The sequence below is a fragment of the Psittacula echo genome, assembly GCF_963264785.1.
Source record: "Psittacula echo genome assembly, chromosome: 5".
NCBI lineage: Eukaryota > Metazoa > Chordata > Aves > Psittaciformes > Psittacidae > Psittacula > Psittacula echo.
In genome coordinates this window covers 44,770,257-44,782,756 of record NC_137739.1, presented here as the reverse complement: position 1 = coordinate 44,782,756, position 12,500 = coordinate 44,770,257, and the positions used below count along the sequence as shown (strand labels likewise).

General features: G+C 36.3%; 1 protein-coding gene across 4 annotated transcripts in view; it reads left to right on the top strand.

The window, feature by feature from the left end:
• The window catches only part of CDIN1 (CDAN1 interacting nuclease 1), a 126,466-nt gene that overhangs the window by 31,261 nt on the left and 82,705 nt on the right, over positions 1-12,500 (top strand). The window contains exon 1 of one of the 4 annotated variants that reach the window (XM_080617474.1): positions 8,012-8,250. The exons of the other annotated variants lie outside the window; for them this stretch is intronic. Within the exon in view, the coding sequence (XP_080473600.1) occupies positions 8,181-8,250 (70 nt within the window). The 5' untranslated portion in view covers positions 8,012-8,180. Of the gene's footprint in view, positions 1-8,011; positions 8,251-12,500 lie in introns of those variants that run through there. 4 annotated transcript variants of the gene reach the window in all.

The window sequence follows — 12,500 nt, the reverse complement described above, 5'->3', positions numbered from 1 at the left end:
TATAATCTTCTCTTTTTGAAAGCAAAAGGTAATACCTACTAAAATATCATGCAGTAGCATATGGTGGTTTTTGTCAGGGATTTTTCCTTTGGTTTTCTTTGAATCTGCACAGTTATCAGTGACTGGTGGCCCAGTTACCTTCTGAAGGTTTCATTTGAATGAATTAAGTACTTCCCCTAAAAATTCAATATCATTTCAATAGATGTAGCCTCTAAAGTAACCTGCAGTGATGCTTCATGAGCAAATCACATGATGTCAGAATGGTATGGTTTCGATTTAATCAAGAAAGAGATTAAAGTGGATGTGTGTTATTTTCAACTTCGCCGCAGCACCACCATTTGTCAAAGTCAACCTTCTGATTGCTTTGGACCTACTGCTATCCAGGTCTTGTCAAAATAGTAGTCAGCACAATCTGAAGCAGGTAGACTGGCCGATATAGAGCAGTATCAAGCACAGTAAAGTGGAATTCATTGACTTGTGAATTATGAAGTTAATAGATTCATCATAAATTTTCTTACCATTAATTTATAATGATGGCATATCTTAAATACATTTTTCTTTTTTGTTTTGCATCTTCTTATGCAGCACAGTGAAGCAGAATATAATTTTGAGGTGTACTGTGCATCAGAATTCATGCAACTGCATTGCTAGAATTAAATGTCTTGTTACGAGTATGCCAGGAAGTACAAGCACATTTAGAATCCTATTTAGAAAGAGGCATTCCAAGAATGTGGTTGCTGGCAAAATAGAAGGCAAATTGTTTATATAGTGCTATGTTATTGAATTACACTGTAATTGGGTATAATGAAATAAATCCTTATTTTGGAGCATTTTTAGGTTTCATAGCTGCTTAACTCAGTTTTGTTGTGATCTGAGATTTTTAATTTTTTTTTTTTTTTTTTCAAAAGTAAATTTGTAACACTTGATTTGGTGGGTGAATTTGCAATATAAAACAATTCAAAATCACTATTTGTTATATGGCTGTCACTATTTGTTATATGACTTGTAATCTAAATGTGGAATGATGAAAAATCTTTCATGGTGATCAAAACTGTGAAGAATCGGTTTTAGCATTGGCTTTTAGTTGTACTGAGTGAATATATACTATCCTAGTATAGTGTTCAGAGTACATTTTAATTTTCCTTTAAAGATACATGCTTTATGTTGTCTGTTAGATGCTGTGGGTGTGGCACGGGAATTGCAGGGTTGTTACGATACTGTGGAGTTGCTAAACTGATCTTGGGGAGCGAGCTGTGAGATACTCTGGCTTCTATTCTGACACTTTCTTCCCCCTCACAGCAGCGACCTGCCTGGCCTTTGGCAATGAGATTCAATGCACATGGCTCCGCAGTCAAATCATCAAATTTCCCTGTGTGTATATTAGAGTTTTGTAATGTGTTTCCATTATGAAACAATGTGGGGATAATTGTCTTTGGTAGCAATTAGCTAACAGGTTTGTTCAGTGCTATTGGCAGAGGCATCCATCATCCCCTCCCTGACCACACTTTTTTGTCTACTGTGGACTATGGAGATCAATAGAATTCTGTATAGTGGAAATCACCCCGGCTTTAATGAGCTGCAAGTCTCAGTCAGTCTTGGTTTTGTATTTTTAATTTTTCCCCTTTAAAATGGAAAAAAGCTTTCCCTCTGGGAGAGGAGAGTACTGTAGCTGTACTATTACTTTCACTAATCAATTCATGGTTCTAAATTGTTTTGCTTCTACAAAAATGTATAGATGAGAGAGATCAGGAAAAGCACACAGCTTATTGCTCCAGTAATACTCCATTCTACTAAAACATATCTTTACTAAAATACAGAATACTGCTGTATTATACTAATTAGGGCAGGGACACCTCCCACTAAACCATGTCACTCAAGGCTCTGTCCAGCCTGGCGTTGAACACCGCCAGGGACGGAGCATTCACAACCTCCCTGGGCAACCCATTCTAGTGCCTCACCACCCTCACAGTAAAGAATTTCTTCCTTATATCCAATCTAAGCTTCCCCTGTTTAAGTTTGAACTCGTTACCCCTTGTCCTGTCACTACAGTCCCTAACGAATAGTCCATCCCCAGCATCCCTATAGCCCCCCTTCAGATACTGGAAGGCTGCTATGAGGTCTCCACGCAGCTTTCTCTTCTCCAGGCTGAACAGTCCCAACTTTCTCAGCCTGTCTTCATATCTTTGACTCTCTTGTGTATAGACTTTAAACCATAGAATTACACAATGCAAAAAGTTAAAAGATCTCACGTAATACAAATAGTATTTAAAAAAGACACAACTACTTTACAGTAGTCAATTTGGTATATAAAGAAAGTATGTTTTGGCTGTGCTTTTAAACACAGCCTACTGTATCAGGCAAAAGTTGTTTATAGTGTGTGTATCTTCATAAGCAAAATGTTTTGGAAAGCAGTATTTGATTGTTTCTGAATAATCAGAAACTAGAGAAGTAAATCTGTGGGCTAAGGAATATGGGAGCAGAATTGTCATTGACCAGGAATAGTTACCATTTCACTTTGCAAGATGGGCAACAAAATCTGTTAAAAGAAAAAAAAATCTTTTTATATAAAGATATCAATACTAATGGTGGAATTAGGGGCCTATAATGCTAGGAAGCCTATACTGCTAGGAAGGGAGCTTGCCATTACAAAAGTCAGAGTAACTAACAATATAATACCTTTAGTACTCCTTTTAAAATAAATATGGAACGTGGACTTAAATTCTGCCCAAATAGTTTTAAGTATAGTGGGAAATTGTACACTATATGCCTTAGTCTTCTTCCGTTCCAGGAAATAAAATTCTTGATTTGATAGCCTTTTTGTTTAATTTTCCATTAACTTTGGTCTTAGGGTAGAGATTACTGTACTATCACACTGAATTTGCTATTTATGCAGTATAATGCTGTTGCAGTCAAAAATATTGTTATTTACATTTCTCTTCCATGAAGTAATAGTGCTTAGAATTGACTTTTATACCACTTACTGGTTTTTTAAGTACATCAAAGACAATTAATGCTGGAGTAATCACCATTGCATATGTTGTCAATGAAAAGTATACAGTTTCTGGATGCAAAAAAAATATACCCTTTTAGTGTTTTTACTACTTGGGTTTGAGCAGGAGAGCCTTGTGTACCAGTTTTCAGACTGTGACAAGCTTCAGGTTCTATTGAGATGCTGAACAATTTGGAAAATGTGCTCTCCCTGTGTATCCTTTGACTCAACCAAGTTCAAAACCTATTATTCAACTGAGCACTGTAATAATTCTTTTGCCTATTGCCTTATTAAATCTCTCAGATAATTCTATCAATGTATGGAAGATTAACTCCAAACGAAACTGTGGGGCTAAGTGGTGAGTGTGCCTTATACAAGCATAATGAAACCCTATAAACATAAGATCATATATTACAGTTTTTTCTGTATCCTAAAAAGAAAAATAAAATAGATGTTGTCATTAAAATAGATAAATTCTGTACTTGGATACTTACTTCGAATGCATTTTAAGACATTGAGTTCCAAGTGGTTTAATTCCAGGTGTTGAATTCCAGGGTGCAAAGCAGCATCCTAGATGCGGCCTAATAAATATTAAGTAAAGGGGACAATCACTTCCTTCAATCTACTGGCTCTGCTCCCTTTAGTAAAGCTCAGGTTGCTGTTGTCTGCTTTCTCTGCCACAATACACTGCTGGCTTACATTCAGCTCGCTGCCCCACCAGGTTCCCCAGGTCCTTTTCTGCACAGCTACTCTCCAGCCAGTGCATCCCAGCCTATTTTGTTGCTGAGGTTCCTCCTTCCCAGGTGCAGGGCTCTGCACTTGCCCTTATTAAATTGCATGAGATACCTGCTGATCTGTTCCTCTAGCCTGTCAAGGCCCCTCTGAATGGCAGCCCTGCCTCCCAGTTTGGTGTCGTCTGTGAACTGGAAGAAAATAAACTCTGGATTCTCCAGATCATTGGTAAAGATGTTAAACAGGAATAGAAATTCTTAATTGCAACTCTGTAAAGAGAAAAAAGTGCAAAAACTTACACATTTTTTTAATCTTACCTTTTCTGCCTTCTTTTTATTTACACTTAGAAAATAATGTAAAATACAGTCTAAAGCTTCTTCTGTATGACTGCCTGCTATTGATTATTAACATAATGGCAACATGTACATAAGGTCAGAATATCCTCCCACCTTCCTCTACTTTCTCTTAGGTATTGAATAAGCAACTTTCTACAGAATGTTGGGGTTTTTTTAAAAAAAAGCAATGAGGTACAGTTTATGTGATCAAGTTGAGCAGAGCAGTGCTAGTATCCATCACTTCTTCATTTCTGAAATGCATCTGCAGTCCACTTGCCAAGTAAAGGCAGAGATGGAAATCAAGAATTAGAACACAATTCTAAAACAAGCATTCTGTGGCGTTACAAATTGCACAGTGTACCTATAATAATTAAATTTTAGAAACTATATGTAATAGATGTTTATTCAAAACTCTGACTTCAAAATTGTCTAGTGTATTTACATAGCATACATAAATAATCTATTTGCTCTGAGAACACTACCTAAATGTGAGTTCGTTTTGTGTCAACAATCCTTAGCATACATAAAATTAATTTTAAAGTTATATCACCTATGCTAGAAAATGTTTCATTCTTATCTTTTAGAGGTTCTTTTCAACTTGGAGAAGCTCGTACACAAGAATCTCAAGTTACTTCAATCTCCAGGAAGTAAAATACATATTTGAATCAGTCTTATTTCACATTTTTCCTTATTACAATGTGTTTGCTACCTGATATATATACCGAAGGAATATGCTTCATCTTTCAGAAGTGTATTACCATTGACTAATTATCAGAGTATTCTAATGCAGAATCCATAAAAGAAAGGTTTTGGTTTCAGGCTGGTAGCCTGGAGTTATGTAAAAATGCAGCACATTTAAGAGAATTTGCTGTGTGCCTAAGAAATCTAGACATATAACAGGGCCAATCACTAGCCATTCATGCTGTGAAAATGCTAAATGCAACATATTGCTGATTGTAAAACAGTCTTGAATAGAACATAGTCTTCACTTTATGTCTACTGAATACACAAAAACTTAAATAGCAGTAGGCTGCCTTCTTGTAAAAATTACAGGTGCACAGTAGGTCTTGGCAATGTTCTGTTATACTTTTTTGAGAGTGTTTTTCCACATGGATGAGATTTTCCTCAAGCCAATTAGTATTTTGTTGAGTGACTTCTGACTGTGGTCCATTAAGTTTGCATTCTAATGACTGACAGTTGATTTCACTGCTCAAAAAGATTAAATTGCATAAATTACAGTTTCTTTGTATTGGCACACATATTAAACACAGTCTTTAGGAAGTGTTAACATTAATACTGACCAATGACAGTATTTCTAAGCAAGCATTTGAAGTTACTCTGAATTTTTCCATTTCTGCATCTTCCCTTCTTTGAATTCATGCTGATAATTCAGAATATTTTTACAAAGGCAGGAACAGGAAGTATACCAGATGTTTCAGCTGTGCTCCTGGAAGTTCCCTATCTGGAATAAAAAAAAATATATTTTTTTAATATATATACCTCATTACTGTGTATCTTCTTCTTGACTGGGAAACGTCTATGCTCCTTTAGTTGCCTTGGTGAGAATGGAAAGCCAGTAGTATAGGGACAGCTTTCAAAGCAGATTTATTGTATTAATGTAAACAAATTCTCAAAATGGAAACAAAGATTCCTCTGCTTGTCTGTCCAGAATAGATTCTGCCTCTGAAATCAGAGTACACTCCAGTTTTTTTGATCTGCTTGTCAGTATTTCACTTGCTTCCATTTTAGGAATGGAGAACTATTTTTAATTCACCATTAGATTGACTGTTAACAACCTGCTTTTTTAATGTCATGTAGGAATGCTGTTACAGAATAGGTCTCTTACCTTGGTATTCAAAGCAAACTTCTCTTACAGGTGAAAATTGCTGAAGAAACTGGGGACTCGTTCTAGAGTTCCAGTGTTGGATATATTTGAGCAACTTATTTTCATTCAGTTAACTCTTGGATGAGAAAAGCACAGTGCTACAGAAGCAGGAGGCTGAGGCTACAATGCAAATGAATGGTTTTCATGTGACCACTTTTACTGTATACTTTCAACATGAATACTGATGTTAATTTAGTGAAGTCAGCATCCTTGGTCTTTCTTTAGTATGTGGGGAAAATATTTATTCTAATTTCCACTTACTCTGATCAGCATGCACAACTGAAGTGAATGATGCTGACATGACCAGGTTTCTAATCACTACACACCACCTTCTTGATGATCTTGAAATGCTAGCTTGTTCACTAGCCATGCTTGAGTTTTTGTTCCAAATACTGCTTCCAGTTTACAAATGAAACAGTTGAACCATGAACAGGTTAATTAACTTGGCCCTGGTCCTATAGAGAGCTCATGTCAAAGCAAAGACAGGGATTCAATCTTACACTTGACAGACATGGATTTATGAGTGCTAGACACTTCTGAATCCACATGTACTTATTCCCTGCTTCCTCTTTAAGCTAGAAGGGCAAAAAATGGATGAACACCAAATGAAGGGCAATTTTTCTTTTTAACCTCTGTAAGTCTGTTGTCCACTTTTTCAGAGGAAATTCAGTAGCTTTTCTGTAACACAGAGGAAGGCTCAGTTTTCACATTTCTGTATAAACGTCTGATGAATGCAACCACAGTAGTACACTGATAAATTGATGGTGGAGGGAATTTTTCTTGAGCCAGTATTGCTGAGAAAAGCTGTTTGCTTTCAAATCCTAAAAGTTACTTTTCTTTGGACTATTCCAGCTTCTCTTTCTAGAATGTATTAGAGAAAGCCTGTGTCCTAGGTAGACAAGGAGCATGCTGGATATTGGTCATAGCACATCAGTGAGCTACTTCACCAGTGTCGTCTCAGATTTTAGATCATGACCCTCAGCTACAGTAAGTTGTTTCTCTTTATAGAAATGGATGTCTTCAAGCTTACAGGAGGTAAACATCCTCTAGTGTGAGATGCATTCTTTCTATAGCAGGGTCACCAGCATCTATGTAAATATTGCTACTTCAGTGTAACTTATGATTAGCAGTGGGAATGGGCCTTGCTGTCTTCTCTGAAAATTCCTTCACTGCAGATAAACCAATTAAAAAAAAGCAAACCAAACCATTTTAAACTTCTCTTGAAACATTCCCCTAGCATATATGCAGCACTCTGCTAAAGCACAAGCATTGAGTCCCTGGAATATCTTGACACCAACTTTGTCCTGCAACAACACCATCCATGTCCTGCATTGAAGGACCTAAAAAAGCATTGCATGACTTAACTTTGCTCTACTTCTGAATGTCTCTACTTGGGCAGAAAGCATAAAAGCTAAAAAATGTGCTGAATGCAGTACCTGAAGGGTGTTACTGAGACATCTCAGTCAAAAAGCTGGCTATACAACAAAATGCAGAGTCATCTGAAAGGGAGATCCAAATGTTTGACACCCTCAGAACTGTCTTAAGCAGCTAATGAAAAACATCAAAGAAAACACTGAAAGCATTTGAAATGGCATTTAAAACCCAAAGAAAAACAATTTAGTAAGGGCTACTTTCGGGATTTTTTTTTTTTTTTTTTTTACATGTAGGATCCATGACCCTGAAATCTCTCCTTAGGTTAGGTGTTCCAACCTTTTAGCTAAAGTAAAGCTCCGTTTTTCTTTCTTTCTTTTTGGGGTCCCTTTCTCTGAAAGATGATAAAGCCTGCAAGCAATACCTGAGTTTAATCACTTCTTTGACTAAGGAGATTGGAACCCACTATTTGAAAATCACAAGAAAATAAGCACGTCAACAAAGCATAATGTTGCCAGCTGAGATCTCTTCTGATTTTTAAAATGAATAGTTAAACATTAGGTAGGCCAGAACATGCAAAAAATGTATGTAGAATCCTCAGGCAGGAGGGAAAGACGTATCATCCCTGCCCTACTCAGTCACGCTGCTTCATGGTTGCAGGTCAACAACACAACTCGGGGCTTCTGTGTTAAACCACGGGTGTACGAGGGAGATGCTGATCGACTGAGGAGAGTTCACTGGGGGGTCACCAGGATGGTGAACGGGCTGGAGCACTTGCCCTCCAAGAAGAGGCTGAAGGAACTGGTGCTTGTTCAGCTGGGAGAAGAGATGATTTCATGGGGGGCTGAAGAGCATTCTGCTGGTACCTATGGGGAGGTTATTAGGAAGACACATTAAGGCTGTTGACAGCAGTGACATGGTGGTAGGACGAGAAAAAGGTATAAATTGAAACACAAGATGTGTACAAGTTAACAACTTCAGGTAACTTTTGTGGTCTGTTAACATTGCGTATTCTGATTTTTGTTTTGGTGAAAAACAAAAAATCTATAAAACAAATTTTGTGACAGATTTTAAAGATGAAAGTTGTCTTGTATAATTAATCCTTGAACTTGTTTTGGTAAGCCTTAAAATTATTTTGTTAAAATAATCAGGGCTGTTATCCAAAGCTTCTTGTATATGTTTGACTAAAGAAAGAAACATGATCTAAGTGTGATTATCTAAGGAAAAGTCTTACAAAAGATTGAAATTGAAGGTAGTAACTGTAATTATCTAAAAGGAAGTCTATTACTATATTATAAAACTGTCAAAATAATGATTGGGGGCTCCTACAAATCATGCTGAAGATCAATAAAGCCAATCTTACGTCACAGCTTGAGAATTTAGAAATCGTATTTTGACCTTAATTCACGGTGGAGCCATTCAAAACATATTTAATAAATGGGTTATAGTACTTCTTCTTAATTAAAAATTAAAACTATTCCCAATAGTTTTCCCCAGTGAAATAGGGAATATATTTCCAGTCCACATGATGTGCATGTTATTTTACTGATTACTTACTCTTTCTAAGGACTTATTAGTTGACTTTGATCTGTTATTTGTGTACATAAAATTTGCAGTGATGCCTCTCCCAAAAAATTCTTTGTGGCTCAACAACCCTGTTTGGGGTGGTTAAAAAAATTACTAAAATCTAGTCCTTTTCTCCCTGCAATTTACTTTATTCTGTATAGGATCTTATCCTTCATTTGTCCTACTAATTTGAATACCTTCCTGTAGTGTGTAAAGCTATATGACTGCATATCTGTTGGTCATTTTTTTCTCCCCAGGTGGAGAACCATACGCAGTGAAGTGTATATATATACCCACAATTGGTGGGTTTTGCTTTGTTTTGTTTCAGTATACATATATAAATGTTCTGTATTTGTTAGAGAGGACAAAGTGAAAGAAGTGTGCCTTTCATGGGGAGCAGGTGGGAGTGGGGGCTCTGTGTTCATAGTCTCAAATAGGTTGTTGAGAAGAATCTCTAGTTCTTCCTTTCTACGCTTCCCTGTACATATAACTTCTTAAAGCATGAGTCCTGCTGGAGTAGACAAGTACAGTCTTGCACTGCTTGGCTAAAAGGCCTTTTTTCTGCAGTCTTCCCATGAAGATGGGTCAAGAGAGTATTGAGGAATGTAGATTAATTTCTTTTCAAATCACTGTTCCCTGTGCAATGCATGTGTCTAGCTGTTGTAGCTCAGATTCCTTCAAACTGTTTTAAAAATGGGATGAGATATGCTTTTGGTTTATCATCTGGTGCTCCAGTATGTGCCAGAATAGATCTTTGGTAAAATGATAGTTTTTACCGTCATGCAGTTACAGCATTACTTGTCTAATAATTTTATTTTTTTTTTTTTTTTTGGCTGAATCATATTATGTATTAATGTGATAATTGTCATACCATCTCAATTACTGATCTCAGTCATTAAATTGTTTAATTCAGATGACAGTTGCTGGAGCTATGAATACAGCCCTAGTCATGATAGGTTAGAAAAATTCACTGCGAATACGTTTCTCCCAATTCTGTCCCCCACAATTACTAGATGAAATGTTGCTTCTGTCCATCCTACAGCAAGATAGGAAAACAGTAAAGGTGCTTTAAGGCACGTTGTCCTTCAGAAAGTGACAAAACCAGCTATGTATTGTTGCTTAGGCTAGGATTCTGTTCTTGACAGTAGATAGGACTGGGCATTTTGGCAAGCAGTATTTTTATGGGGTGGCAGGTGAGGGGACAACAATTCTCTGCAGTACGCACTTAATGGTATACTGTCCCCTGGTTTTTTTGTGCCTTCTAAAATAAATATTTAATTTGCCCAAGCTTCATAAGTTTTTTTTCAGGCCACCACTGGTTTTTTTCTGTCTTTGCATTCCTCGTATTTTCGGTAGACCTTTTTGAATAGGATCACAGAAATGAAAGTAATGGTTCCAGGGGAGTCTAGGCAGGAGGTACCAGTTATAAGGAGTTTTGGGGTATTTCCAAGTCATTTCTTCTTCATCCTAATTAGAGTCAGTCATTAGGGAATTAAAAAACTTGTTTTCAGCCTATGTAGAGACTAGTAAAATGTATAAATACCTGACCTGTTTCTTCCACTGTATATTACTGGATGCTGTGATGTGGGAATATTTTCTAACTTGAACTTGACTCTAGTGTCTCTGAAAGTATAATTTCTAAATGCTAAGCCCCAAATTCTTCACTTTTTCAGCAGTGGAATTGCATAATTCAGATTTAATTTTAGACTGGGAATTGCAATGTAAAGTACTCTTTTTTGTTTAGGAGTTGCAACTGTGTCTATTCCCTATTTTGTTTTCTTTAGGAAGGCTAAGAACTGAAAGTTCAAGCAATAGGAACACATTTTAAAAATAATTTTTAATTAATATTTTGAATCTTTAGTAATACAATTGCTCCCAAGCTTATCTTCAAGTCTCTAGCCTTTCTTGCTTGTCTCAAGTTCTCAAACCAGAATTTCATCTACATTTCTGAAGAACTTTCTTCTTTCTCCCTGCTTCAGGACTGATTCTTTTTCTCAGTGCTTTCGCTAGCTGCTCCCACATTGCAGAACTGTTTGCTTGCGGTCAGTATCGAGAATTGCACAGTTTACAGTTAGGGTTTTTTTCAAATTGGTAAACGATTCAGTAGACAGAATGAAGAGGCACATGTTTCACTTACAAAATTCTTTTTCTCAGTCTACTCTTGAAGCTTGTATTCCTTTAGTCTTAATCTTATGCTCTGAAATTTCTTTCATTAAATTAAATGAGGGCCAAGCTCTGTAAAGACTTATGCAAGACCGCCATGTGCTTCATCTGAAACTTGCAGCTATGTGGAGCTACAGCTTTTCAATAGGTACTAGTTTACAAAGATGCATCTGCAGCATCATAACCTGGGTTTGACATTTGAATCCTCTATAACCTCATCACTTACTTTTGTTAGGTCCTTACAAAACATTTTAAACAACCTGATTTATTATGTGTCAGCTTATGTCATGCCACTGTTAACTTTTGCTGTGAAGAAATGGACGTGTATTTCTGCTTGTTGTCAGAATGATCACTGACAGGGCTTTGGGATTTTTCTTTGTGTGTGACTAGTGTGTTTGCTTAGCTGCTACTAATGAACTTTAACAAAGATTTTTTAAAAGAATATTTTTTTCTTCAATTTTATTTCTTAGGGCATGTCCAAAAATCGTGAGATTAGGGATGTTCAACTTCCCCTTATGCAGTGGTATCGGTCATTCCTTGGTGTATCACAGTCACTTAAGTACTTGTTAGAGTGATCATTAAAAACATAATTTACTGGATATAGACTTTATTGTATAATTCCCTAATCACTGCTAACTTATCTAAGCATATAATTGCCACTAATATTTACCCCCTTCCAAGTTTTCTCTACTGTTTGCTAGTGTTTAACTTCTCAAAGTAGGTGGAGAGCATAAATGAAAGATTAAATCCTTACCTAAAGAAGCTTATTTTCCTATTAGTGGAAAATCATTACACCTTAGTGAAAATCATGTCCAGGATGTTTAACAATATATGCCCAAAAGTGATGTGTGGATGCAAAAGAATTGCTATTGGCTTTGCTTTTTCAGTGCCTTTTGTTTGTTATGTTTGAATAACATGTTAGTCTGTAAAATGTGGTAACATGTTAGTTTATAAACTGTGGTAAAATGTTAGTTTATAAACTATTGTAGAATGCTTTAAGTGTCTTTATAAATTGATGGATTTTAAGAAGTGTCTTTGCTGCAAACTGAGCTTTCCACTTCATCATCTCGTGAGTGGGATGATAGCTCTGACTGACCTGTGAGCTCCAGTCTGCTGATAGAATTTTGATGTGTGATAGGAATTTAAGTTCTGTTCAAGAAGAACAATAAAAGGAAACTGGTGACTGTGAAATTACCAATCTGTTTTCTCATTCCTGACCCAGTATTGGCTGGAAGTTGCAACTTTTTTAACCTGGGAGAATGTCCTTGTGCAACCACTTGAAGATACCAGTTTGTGTGTAATGAAGAGGATCAGAGAAATTTTGGAATTGAAACAAAATATTATTTCAGAATTGTTTGCTCATCATATTTACAATTGCATCATTTGGAAGCACAAATGGTTAAAAGTAAAAAATAAAGAGTTTTTTATACTCAATTTGAAAGACCAAAGAAATTTTATA